The sequence below is a fragment of the Nannobrachium achirus genome (assembly GCF_963921795.1).
Source record: "Nannobrachium achirus genome assembly, chromosome: 19".
Classification (NCBI taxonomy): Eukaryota; Metazoa; Chordata; class Actinopteri; order Myctophiformes; family Myctophidae; genus Nannobrachium; species Nannobrachium achirus.
Window position 1 is genome coordinate 21,133,042 of NC_137826.1, and position 16,718 is coordinate 21,149,759.

The 16,718-nt window shown below is 40.3% G+C and overlaps 1 protein-coding gene across 1 annotated transcript; it reads right to left on the minus strand.

Moving 5' to 3' along the window:
* Window positions 1–978: 978 nt before the first annotated feature.
* Window positions 979–15,806, minus strand: alg9 (ALG9 alpha-1,2-mannosyltransferase). Its single transcript, XM_080749712.1, has 15 exons — window positions 15,653–15,806; window positions 14,304–14,439; window positions 13,726–13,860; window positions 12,326–12,396; window positions 11,702–11,790; window positions 11,109–11,244; window positions 10,753–10,840; window positions 10,161–10,266; window positions 9,911–10,033; window positions 8,364–8,518; window positions 7,671–7,800; window positions 4,912–5,059; window positions 4,167–4,296; window positions 3,722–3,852; window positions 979–1,332 (listed from the first exon to the last, which is right to left on the minus strand). Exons 1-15 carry the CDS (start codon window positions 15,802–15,804, stop codon window positions 1,209–1,211), a joined length of 1,854 nt encoding a protein of 617 aa, XP_080605838.1. The 5' UTR covers window positions 15,805–15,806; the 3' UTR covers window positions 979–1,208.
* Window positions 15,807–16,718: the final 912 nt, after the last annotated feature.

Here is a 16,718-nt window from a genome sequence, read left to right on the forward strand (position 1 = left end):
CACAACACGTCGCCATGTGAACTTGTAGACTGGCTATTTCCACTACTTTTGCATGACATGCTTGGGTATAAAAATTAAAATCACACTCGTGTGAACTGAGCGGTGGTGTGTGTGTGTGTGTGTGTGTGTGTGCAACAGCGCCCCTCCCTTAACATGTGTGGTCAGAAAAGGTTACTGCAGGAGTGCAGGCTACGGACACGGAGACAGACAAACAGACAGACAGACAGACCCACACACACGGCCACGTATAGGAGCGTTGTGACCACCGCTCCAAAAATATATATATATATGGATATAGAAGGTTTCTGATCAACAGAAACGATATATTTTAACTGACCGTTAATGCAGGTAATCTACTATTGGTTCCAATCTGACGTGATCTAATTTTACCAATGTAATCCATTTCCTCCATAGTAAAGGACAAGAGGTGTGAACTTATGTTTTTTTTTATTAACATTTTAAATTAAATTAATCATGCACCCTCACTTTGACAAAGACATTCATACTCGACCATTTACGTTTCCAATAGACCACATAGTCACATACCATTCATGTAGAGTTGAATCCGTACAGCGAGAGAATTATTTTAACAAAATAAACTTGAAATTGTTCATGATTTCCAGGTTCAGCATGAAAAGAAAAGCACGCAATACTTTTATGTTTATGTGCAACAGCTTAAATGGGACTATTTCTGGTCAAAACATTGTGTGCATCACCCAAACATTCATTTCCTGCTGTCTCTCTTTCACTACGCACACGCTTGCTACACAGGTCCTGCTACACACACGGACACACACACACACACACACACACACACACACACACACACACACACACACACACACACACACACACACACACACACACACACACACACACACACACACACACACACACACACACACACACACACACACACACACACACACACACACACACTCCTGACAGGCTTAAGAAGACACAGAAGTCCTTAAAGGGTCAGATCTTTGACGCATTTCATTAAGAGATATAAACTTAAATATTTTTGACATAGAAACACATACAGTATCCCACCTACTGTACACTCACACACCCGCGTACACAAACATACGTATAGGAATGAGAGGAGATGTTTGAAAGAGAGTTGGAGGGACAAATCTGCGCGTTCTCAAAGAGTTTCGGAAACCAACACTGTTCCAAAGTTCTGATGGGTGAGGCCGGCGCTGAGGTCAGCCGTGGGAACGCTTGCGAGGCTGCTTTGGTCGCCGTGGTTTCAGGATAACATAGCGACTGTAGCTGGTGTGTTGGTCTGACAGGAATGGGATGTAGAACGCTCGAAAGAGAGGAGACGACCTGAGAGAGAAATAGTGCTTATTACGGCAGGGCTCTGTCGGAGGATATAGCCATCTACTTACTGTATAAGAGTGTCTATCCGTCTTGTATGTGTCCAGAGCCTATCTCGCAAACTACTTGGACCTATCAGAGTTGAGTTATTGTGCACACTACCAGTGGGCCAATGACATATGATTTTTCACATTTTAGAGCATACTGCATATCATTTATGGAAGTACATGGCTTGGGCTGAAACCTTGCCCATATCTATAGCAAAAGTTGTAGATACATTATATGTGACTAATGTCACAGAGGCTGGCCATATGAAGTCCGAGATACACACAAGAGCCATGCTGTCATTAGACTATGTCTTGTTGTCTTGTCTTATTTTTCTAGACCCAATTTTGATTGTGTTTTAATGCACATGGCATTACATGTCTACCTTATAGAGAAGGGTTTATATAGATGTAACTTTTTGAGTCTTTTATTATCTTAGTTCTCTGCTTTTTAGGGCTGTCAGAGCATTTTTCTTTTTACAAAATCTGAATGGGCTTACCTAGAACTAATTTACTGCCAATGACATGTTTTTCACATGTCTTTTTCAAAGCCCACACCGCCAATTCTCATTCAACTCCCCATAACAATAGAAATGGATTACCGCGACTCTATTATGTATTTTAAATCGATCGGTGCATGGATTGTTGTGAGGAAAATTATTCTATGATTTTTCAAATGTTAGCTCGGCCCCCTGGCACGTGCAGAGCAGACAATGTTGGCAGTTAATGAGTTAACATTAACATTTGAGAATTCTTAAAACGAAATTGTTCAAGCCTTTGCACACTATGTTCACATTTTTGTGGAGTATACAGCAAAATCTGAATTCACAAATTTGACAGCAGGAACTGACTCAGCACTGGAAAATTGTGGAATATAGGCAATACAAATGACTCACCAAGCTTAAAAGTTATAATTAATTGACCCATGTCACCATCATAATACCGTAGGAACGATTCTTGTTTGTCTGACATACAGTAGGCTTTTTCACGAAGAAAACATTACCATTCTGTTTGTTTTTAAGGAGAATGGATAGGTCAACGTACTACATTGCATAATGTCTGTTGTGCCGCTGACACCTCAAATGGCCAGCACCACACAGAGCAATTTACAGTATTCAGGAGACAGTTAGAGATGCCGCTACTGCCTAAAATGCTGGTATCGGCGAGTATGCCAGTCTGTGCCATTTGGATACCATATAATGTATCACATGATGATATTTCATGTGGCTGCACCTTAACAATTATTAATGGATTTTTGTTTTTATTCCTAGATCAGTGTGGTTCTCAAACCTTTTAATTTCAAGGACCCCCATAACTCTGAGAGAGTACAAATTTGTACACTCTCGGAGTTACAGACTTGTAGAGGTCCATTTGGACCCAGAGGGTCCACTGTCCTAGATTTGTTTAAATTACACACTGGAATCGGACCGGTACTCGGTATTGACCAATACAGACGTTATGGGTATCAGAATCGGTATCAGGAAGGAAAGAATTGTATCGTACATCTATACATACATAAGTATGATTGCCTATTTACTTCTCTGAACTAGCAGACAGTGATCAATATAGTGTGATGAAAAATTAAAGGACTGAACTGTGTGTGTATATATATATATATATATATTCTTTTTTTTTTTCTTTTTTTTTTGCAGTCAGACTCAGTATTTATTTAGGAATCAATATGCAAAATGACCAAAGGGCACTTTGAGTCCACTAGAGAGGTAAATGTAGGCTTGTGCCAAGTGTGAACATAGGCGATCCTCTCTCTCTCTCTCTCTCTGAAACAAATACGTGTTCTTGGTCGTCGTTAACAAATTCACACAATTTCAAGGGCCTACGAATTCCACAAAAAATTATTATTATCAATTAATGTGAACTGAGTATCAGTGTTAATTTCGTCGACTAAAACTATGATAAAAAATGTTGGCGACTGCCTTTTTTACTTTACAAAACTAAATACAAACCAAGCTATGATGACTAAAGCTAAGAATAAATGTATTGACAATTTGGTCAACAAATTAGACTAAAATGTTAAGGAGAGACTAGTAGAGAAAAATTACAGTAGAACTAAAAAACAAGTCATTTCATGTTTGTTTGCGCTTGGGTATTGCATCTTGGATCTGACTTTTTCTATGTAAAATCAGGCATTACGATGCCATACGCCCGCCAAAATATATTTTTTACGACAAAATCAACTGCAGATTTAGTCGACTAAAATCTTCTGACATTTAGTCGACAAAAACTAGACTATAACTAAAACATTTCAGATGACTAAAACTAAATGAAATGTTATTCAAAAGACTATGACTAAAACTAAATGTGCTGTCAAAATCAACACTGTATTGTGAAAGTACCTGGATGCTTGAAGAAAAGGCTTGTAGGCAATGACGCTCCACTCCTCTTTATTAGCAGAGTAGCGTGGCTCGCGGGCCGTCTCGCTTTCTGTGTCCAGGTCTACCAGGTAATGGCACTGCCGAATATCCATCTGCAAGAGTCATGTTATGGCGAGGTTATATTATATTGTTGTAAAATTATTCATTTGCCGTTACTTTTTTTATATATCTATGTTCATCAGTTAAATAAAAACAACTTATTAAATGTTATTAAGCAATAGATGTGGTTGTTGTGTTATGGCACTACAAAAAAGTAATGTTCAGTACGTACATAAAACACAAATATGTAACAAACTAATCATTGATTACTATAACATACAAATAAACATTGAGTAATGGTCAATTCATCATGATCCTTATCACAATGTGTTATAGGCATCACTGTTATGTTGCCTAATTGACTCACATATCTGCTCGGCTCTTCCAGGTTCTGGTCATTCATATTGGCTGGAATGATCTGAGTAGCCAATGGAATGGAGGCATAGGGCTGAGGCAGCTGTCCTTTGAACTCTGACTGGATGAACTGCAATTGCCAGCTGGAGATGTGAACGAAAGAAGCATGAAGCATATTATATAGTTATATCAAGAACTTTTGGTCAAGGTTTTTTTTTTTTTTTACATGAGATTTAAAGTTCAATTAACTCAACCTCTGCCAAAGAAATACCCCTTTGTACCCCTTCCCTGCCATGCCCGAGGAACCCGAAGATTTAATAAGCTTTAATTAAAAACATTTTTTTTATCGAAGCGGAACTAAAATAGGCCGGAACTAATGCTCCGTGATCGGTTTCTACACGGACACATTATTGAGCGGACCAGTTAACATTGAGACCGTAAACCGGAAGCGGCTGTCCGTCCTCTATCCTCTATTCGTTGGCTTTCTGTGTAAACACGGCAGCTTACAGACGGAGAACTTATTGATCAATTGAAAAAAAAGTAAAAGGATTTGAGAAGCTGATGTAATACGCGAACACACGATGCATAGCAGTGTCCGATCACGCACGATGGGAACTGGATTAGCGGCCGCTTTAACAGGTAGGAGAAGCCAGCAGTGAAAGACATAGAAAAAACTTCGGGCTCCTCGGCCGTAAACTACGAATGAGTTAACTAGATAGATGGAAACAGTGGCGGTGACATTCTATTTCAATACTGACTTGTTGGGTAGGAGAAAGCTGCTTGGGAAGCGGTACCACTCCTTCCCCACGCACACGCTAACGTTCCTGCCTTCAGGGACAGAGTGGAGAGTGGGGTCCTTGGCGATGCGGTGGAACTCTGGGTACAAGTCCAAAGGGGCGTGGTAGCCTGCCGACAGAGATGTACTGTTAAGTGACATTTCTCCTAAAGTGTGTGATGCATGCAATAAATGGTGCACCTTTATACAAAGCGTTGTTGATTTTGACAGCTAATTTTGATTTAGTTTAAGTCCAGTGACGTCATTACGTGCGCGTCCCGCGTCTCTGACGCATTCACGTTGCCTAGAGACGCATTCACGTCATTGCCCTGGGGTCCCACGGACGCATCGCCTCCATTGGAGTCCACGTTAAAATAATTTACCACGTCGCGAAAAAAAAAATATTTTAAAAAGTCCACAGACGCCACCATTATTCATGGGTGAAGGCATGCTACTTAACCCTACTTTAACACAAATGAAATCCGCGTAGAAAGTCTTAAAACAGACGATAGAACTAACAACAGTGCGTTCTATCGTCCACCGACGCCATTCTGTGTGCCCGTAGATGGTCACAGAATTCAATGGGTGCCTGAGTTTTAGCGTAGCACCGGGCCGCTCTCTGACCATAGTGGCACAGCATGTTAGGTGATACACCAAAAGGGGTTCCCCCACAGAACGTGTGCAACTGACGGCGCAGAAACGTGACGTCTCTACACTGGCAAAACAACAGCGTCGCGGTCAGGGTCCCCGCGGAATGAACGTGTCGCAAACAGCATTTCGTTTCATTAATATCCTCGCCAGAAACTGCCTGCCGTCTGTCTGTCTCTTTCTGCATGCAGCGGAGCCACCGCACTCTGCACTGCTGCAGCAGCAGCATGAACGTGCTCTCTCTGTCACTCTGATGTGATGCTGCTACGTTTAGCTACATGCTAAAGCTACTGCCGTGGCTGCTCTTCTGAGGCACAGTCAGTGAGGCTGGCAGAGGGTCATAAACTCATTAAGTCATAAAAAGACGTCTGATTTTCAAAGCGGAGAAACTAATTATCTGTGATTTACAACAGCCGTTCTCCGGAGCGCTCCACTTTCTCATAGTATTACGTCGAGTGGTCTCTCCATACACAGAAGTATACTCAAATGTTTTACTTAAGTAAAAGTATCTTCTACTGCAAGTTAAAGTCCGGAATTCAAAATGTACTTGAGTAAAAGTATAGGCTACACTTTAGGACTAAAAGTAAAAGTACTCATTATGCACAAATTGTGCATAATGAGTACTTTTACTTTATTCAATTATTCTGTAGTACTTTACTACAGAATAATTGTGCAGCACAATTATTCTGTATCACATGTTACCAAATAATATCCTTTGAAAATAGCCATGGCTGAAGTGGTTATGTAGGCTATACTTTTCAAAGTAACTAGTAAAGTTTTCAAATAATTGTAGTGGAATAAGTACAATATTTGCCTCTGAGATGTAGTGGAGTAGAAGTAAAAGTAATGAAAATTGGAAATACTCCAGTAAAGTAAAAGTACCTTAAATTGTACTTATAAGTTACCTTTTTATTACCCCAAGAAAAGAAAAAAAAGACCATTATTGCACCAAAGTAATCAACAAGCTAAAACTATACTATCAAAAATGTCCAAACATTAGCCTAATTGTAAAATAATATAAGATAGAGGCAAATATAAATAGCCGATCTAAAAGCTCACAATGCAAAAAATAAATAAAATGGGGACCCAAATTGGGGACCCATAATTTTTTTCTGGGACTCATTCGAATGACCACCTGTGGGTCCCGGGACCCATTACTTTGAAAACCTATTAACATCACTGTAAGTCATAGTCTTTTGATTAACATTCATCTGAAAAGCCCTACATTTGCATACTGGGCACCTGATTGGTCCCTCACGACTTGTGAGCCGTGAAATATTTGAATAACTGAGCGGGGCCAGACCTAATCTGCCATGGGCAATTTTTCTTCAATGGCATTTGTCTGGCTACGCAAGGCTACCATGTCTAATGTTCAATTTGCACTACCATATGTGTGGTCATATAGTAGTCCAGAGGTCTTCAACAGGGGGTCCGGGACACCTTGGGGGTCCTCAGAGTTACTACAGGGGGTCCTCCAAATCTTTGAGTGATAGGAACTTCTTTTTCTTCTTTTTCATATTAACCACTTGAACCCTAGTGTTCATATTCTGAGAACTTTAGCCAAAAATAGCAGATCTACATGCTCACAACGCCTCGCGCTGCAAGGCGTTGAGAGCTTGTAGATCTGCTATTTTCGGCAACAAGGTTTGGTGAAGAGGGTCAAGTTTCTTAAGTATTGATGGTTCAAGACAAGTGGTTAAATATCTGAAAATGTTCATGAATCCAAAATACACTGATGATTGTGCTGCCAAACAATGAAATTATGGAATCTGAAAAGGTTGTGGGGGGTCCCTGCTTCATCTTTCGCTCAGCTAAGGGGTCCTGGCCTGAAAACGGTGAAGACCCCTGTAGAAGTCCAATTGTTTAAAATTGGGTGGCCAATGTACTACGCCATGTACTATCACCGGCCAAAGTAAATTCCATGTAAAATCATCATGCTTTTAAATGTCTGTCAGTTTCTATAATATGTTAAACTACGAATTACCTCTGTGTGTGTGTGTGTGTGTGTGTGTGTGTGTGTGTGTGTGTGTGTGTGTGTGTGTGTGTGTGTGTGTGTGTGTGTGTGTGTGTGTGCGCGCGCGCGTGTGTGTGTACCTCTGAAAAGGGCCATGGAGCGAGATAGGGACAGCAGTGTGAAGAGCAGTACAGAAGCCAGAGCCAGCCAGTTGGAGGAGACAGTGTAGTGCTCCAGACGATAGCGCTGGAACAGGAAGTGGTAGCATTTCTGCAGACACAGGGTTCAAGGAAGCTTACAAAGTGTAATAGTCACAGAGTCATATAACCTCTGGTACGTGGGGGTACTGTACACTGTGTACAGACAATGTACAGCACAAGGTAATAAATACCTCAACATTAATAAATCAAATGCATAGAAATATGAATTAAAAAAACGCAGGTAGACCAAGAACCTATTCAATAAAATCTAAAACAATCAAAACATCAATAATCTGTACATGGGAGCTACAGTATTACACACTATACTGTAGTTTAGATGAAACTGTTTTTTTGGCGGAGGGTTACAGCAGATGGCGCTATTGCTTCTTAGATGACATGGTGCTATGCTTGAATAAATGGGGGATGATACCCAAAAGTGCATTTTCAAATCATTTCCAAATGTAAAGATTCTTTGTCTTTGTCTGTGAGTACCCTGAAGAAGGCAGCTTGTCTGTATTGCATCGGCAGCTACTTTTATTATTTTGTGTCTGTGAGGCTGTCAGGAAATCTTACAGTGCAGATTAGAAGTAGTGATCCAGCGGTTTACAAATGGCGTGAGATCTCAGCACGTACCTGCAGGGAGGAGAGCGCGACCGCTCCGTTGAGACAAATGAGGGGGTAGATGGGAAACAGAAACCTCTCCTCTTTGTGTGGCCTGGTGAAGAACACCAACATCCACAGGTACATGGGAGACAGAGTCAGCCAGTATGGACGTCCAAGGTTCTGCACTGGAAAAGACAATCAAAACCACAGTAAGTACAATTCACAAATTAGGCATTTAGCAGACGCTCCTAATCCAGACTGAGAGCGACTTGAAGAAAGCAAGGAAAACACAAATAAGGTAATCAAATGCATAGCAATAGTAATCTAGGATCATAGGTAAACCAATAACTTATAATCAGTCTTAACTGTATGTATTTTTAAACACAAGTACATAGGATGCCAGGTCTACAAATGACCTGGCATCTCTAAGATGCAATTTAAATGGCATGTTATGTACTGTAGTTGCATAACATGCCATCTAAATTGCATCTTAGCCTTTGCATAAGCTTGCAAGGTTGTCAAGGCTAGGGCAGCGCTACTGCAAGCGCTACTGACTAAGGTGGAGTCTGAAGAGGCGAGTCTTCAGACTACGGCGGATGATTGGGAGTGTGTCAGTTGTAACTGCAAATGGGAGTTCGTTCCACAGTTTGGGAGCCAGGAGGGAGAATAGTCTGGGACAGCTGGAGCATTGTCCCGGAGATTTTAGGGAAGGTTCTGACAGCTTCTCTGCATTAGCTGAGCTGAGTGAGCGGGAGGGGTTGTAGGGTTGGATAGGCTTTGAAGATATGGGGGTGCCATACCTTTGGTTTCTTTGTAGGCCAACATCAGTGCTTTGTACTCTGTTGGGGCAGTAACTGGGAGCCAATGGAGGCAGCGGAGAATGGGGAGACATGTGAAAAGTTTGCCCGGTTGAAAACCAAGCGTGTTGCAGCATTCTGGATCATTTGGAGGGGCTTAAGTGCACCAGTAATGAGTGAGATACAGTAGTCAAGTTTTGATATGACTGATGTCTGGATAAGGAGCTGGGCTGACTCAGTGGTCTATATACCTCATTTGGCTGAGTGGAAATGGCGATCTTAGCACAAGCATTTCATTGTATTTATACTTTGTATGGATATATGTGACAATAAACCTGAACCTGATCTTGAAATAAATATTAATTTCATCTACAGAATCAAGAACAATGTATTGTGTAACTAATAGGTTTATTGCACAGATGTGGGCACTGCATTAACTGACATCAACTGATTTCATATGTGCATATCATCAACATTATGAGGCAGATTTGGTCAAGGGAAATGATAACACAAAACGTGGGCTGATACAAAGGATGTAAGCTGAACAACGTCCTCTTTCTTTATTTTGATTGATTAAATACTTTATCAACAGTTTGCAAAGACACGCAAAGTGGAAAGTGCAGTACAATACAAGGTCTGCTAATAGGCTTTGACTTTGTACAGGGGCCAGCTCCGAATTGCAGCCACCTGTAAGTGCTCCTTTAGAGCAGACCAACTTGATAATATTCTGGATCCTTACAGCGCGTTGGCCTATAATATGTACATACTGTATGTACTCACCATTGAACCTGTGCAGCAGTGTCTCCATTAAAGCAGTGAGCGGTAGAGAGAACAGTGCCAGAGCAAACACCAGGTTAAAGTTCAGGAAACCATTTTTAAAATAGAAATGCCAAGGCTCTGTACCTGCATCAAAAACAACAACAAATCCTGCTTTAAAAAACAAACAAATATAAGGTAAACCTTTATCGATCCCAGATGGAAATACAGGTGTCAGCAATACTGTGACAGTAATAAGGTTCAAACACTTTACCATAGAGATCAGGGCCGTGCTCGGTGAAGACGTTGTAGAGCAGGATATTTAGCGGAGCAATGACAAGCTTCCCATAAAAGAAAGAGTCCACCGCCACTAAGGGTACCTGAGAAAGAAAGACAAGCAGACATAGGCATGTGCACACATTCCCATTAGACCAGTGGTTCTCAAACTTGTGGTCGGGACCCCAAGTGGTCCCCAGATGATTAACTTAATTGTTTCTCCCTCAACAGTAAACAAACCAACATAAAGTTGAAGTGTATAGAGGGTATCTGCACATTTCTAAAGTGACAATTTAAGGACTTTTTAATACCTCTAAAATGACAAATTAAACATTGGCCAAAGTGTCAAATATTAGAGGCAAAATATTGAAAATAGCCGATCTACATGTTCACAATGAGGTGTTGTGAGAATGTAGAGCTGCTATTTTCACAATAGAACCGTGTTATACAAATGTAAATGCCTCAACTCTTAGGGCACGTCATTGTGGGGGGTCCCCAGTTAAAATATGTTTATCTTGAGGGTCACAGACTAAAAAGGTTTGAGAACACCTGCATTAGATGACCAGTAAGTGTCAGGAGGAGAATCTCACCAGGAGAAGCAGCAAAGCAACGGCTGACCAGGTGATGAAGCTCTTCCACTGTCTCTTTATCAACAGCAGGTCCAAGGCAATGGGGATCCTGACAACAGCCAGGCCAACAGCCATCAGTAACAGAACTTCTTCTGAGAAAGTACTTTATTTTTTAATTTCTGCAAATACTACAGCCAAAAATGTGGACACGATTGCAGGAGTAGTGAGATAAAGTAACCATACAAATATTAAACTATGATAGTCTATCTCAGACTGTTAATATGTGAAATGTAATTTCAGACTGTAAATTGTGTATGTAATATTAAAAACACTTTTCAAACTCACAATAAAAGGATTTGTGCGCTTTTCAATCTTACCCAATCAGAGCAGAGAAAGGCCAACCAACAATGGCACCGGCAGCTACGCCCAAGATGGCCAATGGAGGCGAGTCCTGGAACCAGCCTGTCATGGCAACCAGAGTAGTGTACATGCAGAACGAAGAGGGCAGGAATGCTGCAGACAAAGATGGAGAAAAGGCCACATAGAATGATCAGCATGTGTCCTATGAACGTGTTGTTGTGCTACACTATATGTTCTCTGGTGTGGAGGTGCCCTGTTTTGAATTACCCACTATGCTCCTGAACTGTGTAAGCATGACTGTGAGCGCATCAATAGTGAACGTGCACTTGATACGACGGTGGTTCTGCAAGAAATTAGACTTCAAATGGATAAAATATGAAACAATATCTAATGAACAATATGGGAGAGGATGTGTCATGTCCCAGGTTGAATTCAATTCCATGACATGTATGTGAACTGTATGTGGTGAGTGCACAAACTGGTTGAGCTACCTGTTTTAGTGATGAAGATGCAAAATTACAAACACACAGATTCTAATAATTAGTCGTTTTAGAAGTTTAAGAATAAAACGAATACAAATAAAAAAGGAAAAATATTAAATCGGACCAACCTGCCGAGGAGCAGAACATTCCAGTGCTCAGGACAAGGAAGGCTAACATCAGGCGGCCAACGTGCAAGCCAAACTTTTTACACACTGCCCTGAGTGTCACACACACACACACACACACGCACGCACGCACGCACACGGTTGGCAAGGCAATGAGACAATGGGATTAAGTCAAATATGTTTTAAAAATGGTGTTTTGTAACAATCATAAAAACATTGACAACCCCTTTATTTATGTATTTACGTAAAATTACAACATAAAATGTGCTTTATTGCACAGCTTTGCTGAATACTCAAATTCTGATTGTCAATCTGGACTCCGTTATTAATAACAGACCGGTACTCTACCTCCGTTTACATTGAAACGGAAACTTGTTATAACAAAACTTTTTTTTAAATCAATGTTTAGTGTCAAATTACTGAATTTGCTTATACGTGGCTATGTGATAAGCAGGATGATGTACAGTCATTGGGTCATTAATGTCATTAATGGAAAATAAACGATGACAGGGTGAAGACCACCTCACTGTACTGTACATTATCCCTACGGGCAACTTTTAAAATATAATTACTGTATACATTTTAGACAACCAAAAAATAACCCATTCCCCTGTTCTCTATACTCACTTATAGAAATAGAGCTCACAGACACAGCAGAAGAAAGCAAGGGCACACCGTACAAAGTAGAACACCAAAACCTGCAACATAGACAATTATTAAAGGACCTACACCATGAATTTTCACTTTTTCTATTTTAAAACCTTTTTTTGGGGTCCCACTGGCACCTTCTATCCTCACAAAGTCCTATTTCTGACCGTTGTGTCTTTCTCTGGTTTTGGGCAGACAGAGATGAAAAGCTTTCCACGGGTTCTCAGAACAGTGCTGTTCTGAGAGTTGACGAGAGTGACGTCACTCTCGTTTTCCCGTTTTTTTTTTCAGTCAAAAAAAAAATTTTCAAAAAGTTTTTTTTCAAAAAAATGTTTTTTCAAAACTTTTTTTTTTTCAAAAAAAATTTTTTTTTCAAAAAAATTTTTTTTTCAAAAACTTTTTTTTTTCAAAAAACTTTTTTTTTTTTCAAAAAACTTCTTTTTTTTCTGGAAAAACCCCACTAGATGCGCCCCTGAGCAAACAGAGGCCGTTTTGGTATTGCAGCTGGAGAGCCTCATTATAGTAGAGCTAGAACAAACAAAAAGAATGGTTTTTGAGGGTTAAAACCTGTCTAAGACTCAATTTTGAGCATATATTTATACAAAAAATATAGTTTTAAAAGCATGGTGTAGGCCCTTTAATGAGGAATTAATGAGCACACACATCACGCTAAATGAAATGTATGTTTTATTTTTTTGAAGCGGTGAAAGCCGCTTCCAATGAGTGGCTTTGTGTGTCCCACGCCCATATATGGTCATTTCAGTCCAGAATGAACAGGTTTTTTCAAAAACAAAATGTGTGTTTCATGTCCATATATGGTCATCTCAGTCCAGAATGAACAGGCTTTTTCAAAAACAAAATGTATGTCACCTCATGTCCATATATGGTCATTCCAGTCCAGAATGAACAGGTTTTTTCTGTCTCGTACGTCCAGAATATCAGTCCAGAATGAATAGGCCTTTTCAAAAAGCAAAATGTGTGTCCCATCTCCATATATGGCCATTTCAGTTCAGAATGAATAGGTTTTATCTGTCCTGTCCCGTCCGTCCGTCCGTCCGTCCGTCCGTCCGTCCGTCCGTCCGTCCGTGTGTAGTGTCTGTCCCGGTCTGATGATTGGATACTTTGACGATTGGTCAAGCTTCACATGACAATTCGGCCCTCCAGATAAAATCATTAATTCATTCAGAATATAAAGAATGTATAGATCACAGAGTTCATAACTCTAGAACACATAGAATAAAAGTTCACCGCTTCACTTCGAACCGAGGTTTGATTTTTACTTTTATGTACAGTACAGTATGTGTCTGCAAGTCAAGAGATAGAGGGAGAGATAGATAGAGAAAGAGAAGACAAGGAGAGAGAAATAGGAGTGTAGTTACCTTGTTGGTGTGTAGTACATGAGCATGTAGACAGGCAGGCAGGGCGTGTAACCAGAGGTAAGCATAGGATCTGATGGCGTATAATGGAGAGTACTCCCATGTCTGCATCCCTGTGCCATATAACAGGTAGTGCATCTGTCCAATGGGACATTGTGTTAGAAAAAAGAAGAGTTTAGAAAGAAAGAAAGAAAGAAAGAAAGAAAGAAAGAAAGAAAGAAAGAAAGAAAGAAAGAGTATAGACAAACTACAGATAAAGAAGCACAGCTGTAAAGTAACCTGCTTAATTTAATGGGAGCACAAACTCCTGGCCCGGTGGCCCCTGATGCAATGTCATCAAACATGATATCAGACGAAACTGACATCTAATTATTATTATTCATAAAAATTAAAATAAGATGCATTCATATCTCATTATTATTCCAGAAATTCCACACAGCAGATAGGCTAAATGGAATAGAACACTTCAGAATGTCAAATGTCTAATGTGTAACTGTGACTCTACTTCCAAACAGTAAAATGCTGTTCCAAAACCTGCTTTGTACATAATTTTTTTACATCTCAGTGCAGACACTACTTACAGGCTCCCAGTAGTTAAAGGTCTCATCACAGTCAGAGATGTTACTAAGCAGCGCTGCGCAGAAGCGTGCAGAGAGAAGGCATTTGAATGCTGTCGACCCCTCAGGTGCCCATACCTGCCCTCCTCGATTTACTGGACTGTTTAACACAACACAACACACACACACACACACACACACACACACACACACACACACACACACACACACACACACACACACACACACACACACACACAGTGTCACTTGAGTATGGTACAGTAACATAAGAAGTATGTTTACAATAGAATGAAAAGAAAAAAGCTCTACAGCATCTACATTCATTCACTTTATTCTCTTTTTAAACTTCATGCAGAACCATACATTTCCAGAATATTCTTCTTGCTGTGGAATGTTTTGCAGAGCGATTATCATCATACAGTAAACGGTATTACAACATTTACAATAATAACATTTTAATGTTTTGTGTGACAATTCGCAAAGGATCCAAGCTTGCCCTTTAATTATTTTATGTAAAACGTTATACTGATATTGGACATCTGGGCAAGTTTCTGACAATTCCTGCAGGTGTAATTTTCCAGTTTCTCCATGCTCCAATAGGCAGGTGCCCCAAACGCCTGCCTTTTTTTCATTGCTTTCGAACTGTAACCAAACCAGCCACGAATTAGACAAAGAAAGAATAGTACACTGTCTGTGTCTAGTCTGTCTACACTATACTAGGTGGAGCTCCGGGCACCTTATTGCTGACGTGTCAAACTGTCAAAGGGAAAAAGAAATCCCAAGCTGCCTTAATCCTGAGGTGTCTTAACTGACCATATAGTGACCTAGCTCTGGTCCATAGCGTTAGTGGAAAAGAACTCCACTAACGCTATGGACCAGAGCTAATAGTGACCAAGATATGAAACTGTAGTGTACACTATTCTTATACAGTATTTCTAATCAGAGCAAACACCAACACCCACGATTGACCATTAGGTAGCCTAGATTTTGTGTGACAGCCAGGTAGTGTAAAAGAAAGGGGGGTACATAAATTAAGTCACATCCAAGGCAGAATGAATGAATCTAACCAGGTGATGACACTGCATGAGACCAAGCATGCGATTCATTCAGTCACAACAACACACCCCCCACGAATGGCTTTATATTTCAATCCCTTGTGGGCGCATGCATGGTCCATGAAGTTATATGTACACTGTACAGTACTGATCCATCGACATGATTGTATTGATTTGACATAATTAAGTGACAACGTAATGGCTATGGCAGCTCCTCCCGTGCAGTTGTCAATGAAGGGGGATACATACAATAGCACCATACCTAAACGTGACACATAATTCCTGGGTGATACTCACTCCTGCCGAGCCTCTGCACCTTTCAGGTCATCACTGCCCTTGTCCTCCTTGGCTGTTCGAGCCTCGGTGGGGACATTATTCACGTTATTCACGTTGGTCGCATCCTGCCTGCTCCCTCGCCTAGTTCGCTGCCGAAGCCCCTTCGCCGCCATGTTTACCAGCAGGTCAGGGCTTCGTGTGTTTCCGCCACTGATCGTCACAGTCTCGCGTGACCAGAGCCGGTCTAATATCGCGTGGCCTTCCGTGTAGACTCTATTGAATACCATTGAAATAAATATTATACACTCTATGATTATACCTCTATGATTTAATCATAGAGTATATATAAAGGATTTAATAGCAGCAGCAATGGCAACGGTAGACAGTGGGCACCTTATCTAAACGGATACAGGCCAGGGTAGTGGGCACTTATAGGGACATCTGGGCACCTCAATGTAATATTGGCTATTCTATTTTGTCCAAAATGTAATATATATATTACGTACATCATTATCAGACTTGTTTATGCCACAAAATGACTGGATATAGGCTAGCCTACAGGTGTTGTAGCAATTGTGGAAATATTAGACCTTAATTTTTCAAATGTACTAATTATGTTCTATTCATTCATACTTTACTTTATTAAACATTTTCCAAATAAATATTTTTACATTTTGGACAAAATATCCCATTTTACATCGAGGTGCCCAGATGTCTCTATAGTGCTCAGATATGCTTTGGAAAATGGTAGGTATTGTAATCATGTAAAATATACATGATTTGAAGATGCACAGAAGATAGGCTACATCATTTGCAATTGTAGCAATTTTAGCCGTTAAATGTCATTAAAAAGGATTGTGTTAAGCCCCATTTCTAAAATAAAATCTAAAACATATTCACTGGTAATGAAGAACGAGCACACCATTCATAAAAGTAATAAAGCGACAAGAACAAGGCAGGCACATTCATTGAAGTTCAATGGAGAAGTGCAGTCATGTTATGTTCGGTTCCTATCACATTCAACCCTGTATTCTTAACCCCCCTCCCTGTACAAATAAATGATAATTATCATTAAGAACATTTTTAT

Excerpts from the sequence above, each read along its gene's own strand:
- alg9 (XM_080749712.1), bottom strand. The coding sequence starts at position 15,804 with ATGGCGGCGAAGGGGCTTCGGCAGCGAACTAGGCGAGGGAGCAGGCAG. Across the intron at positions 7,801-8,363 it reads TCGCGCTCTCCTCCCTGCAG|AAATGCTACCACTTCCTGTT; the intron begins GTACGTGCTGAG and ends CTGTGTCTGCAG. Across the intron at positions 5,060-7,670 it reads CTCCATGGCCCTTTTCAGAG|GCTACCACGCCCCTTTGGAC; the intron begins GTACACACACAC and ends CTCTGTCGGCAG.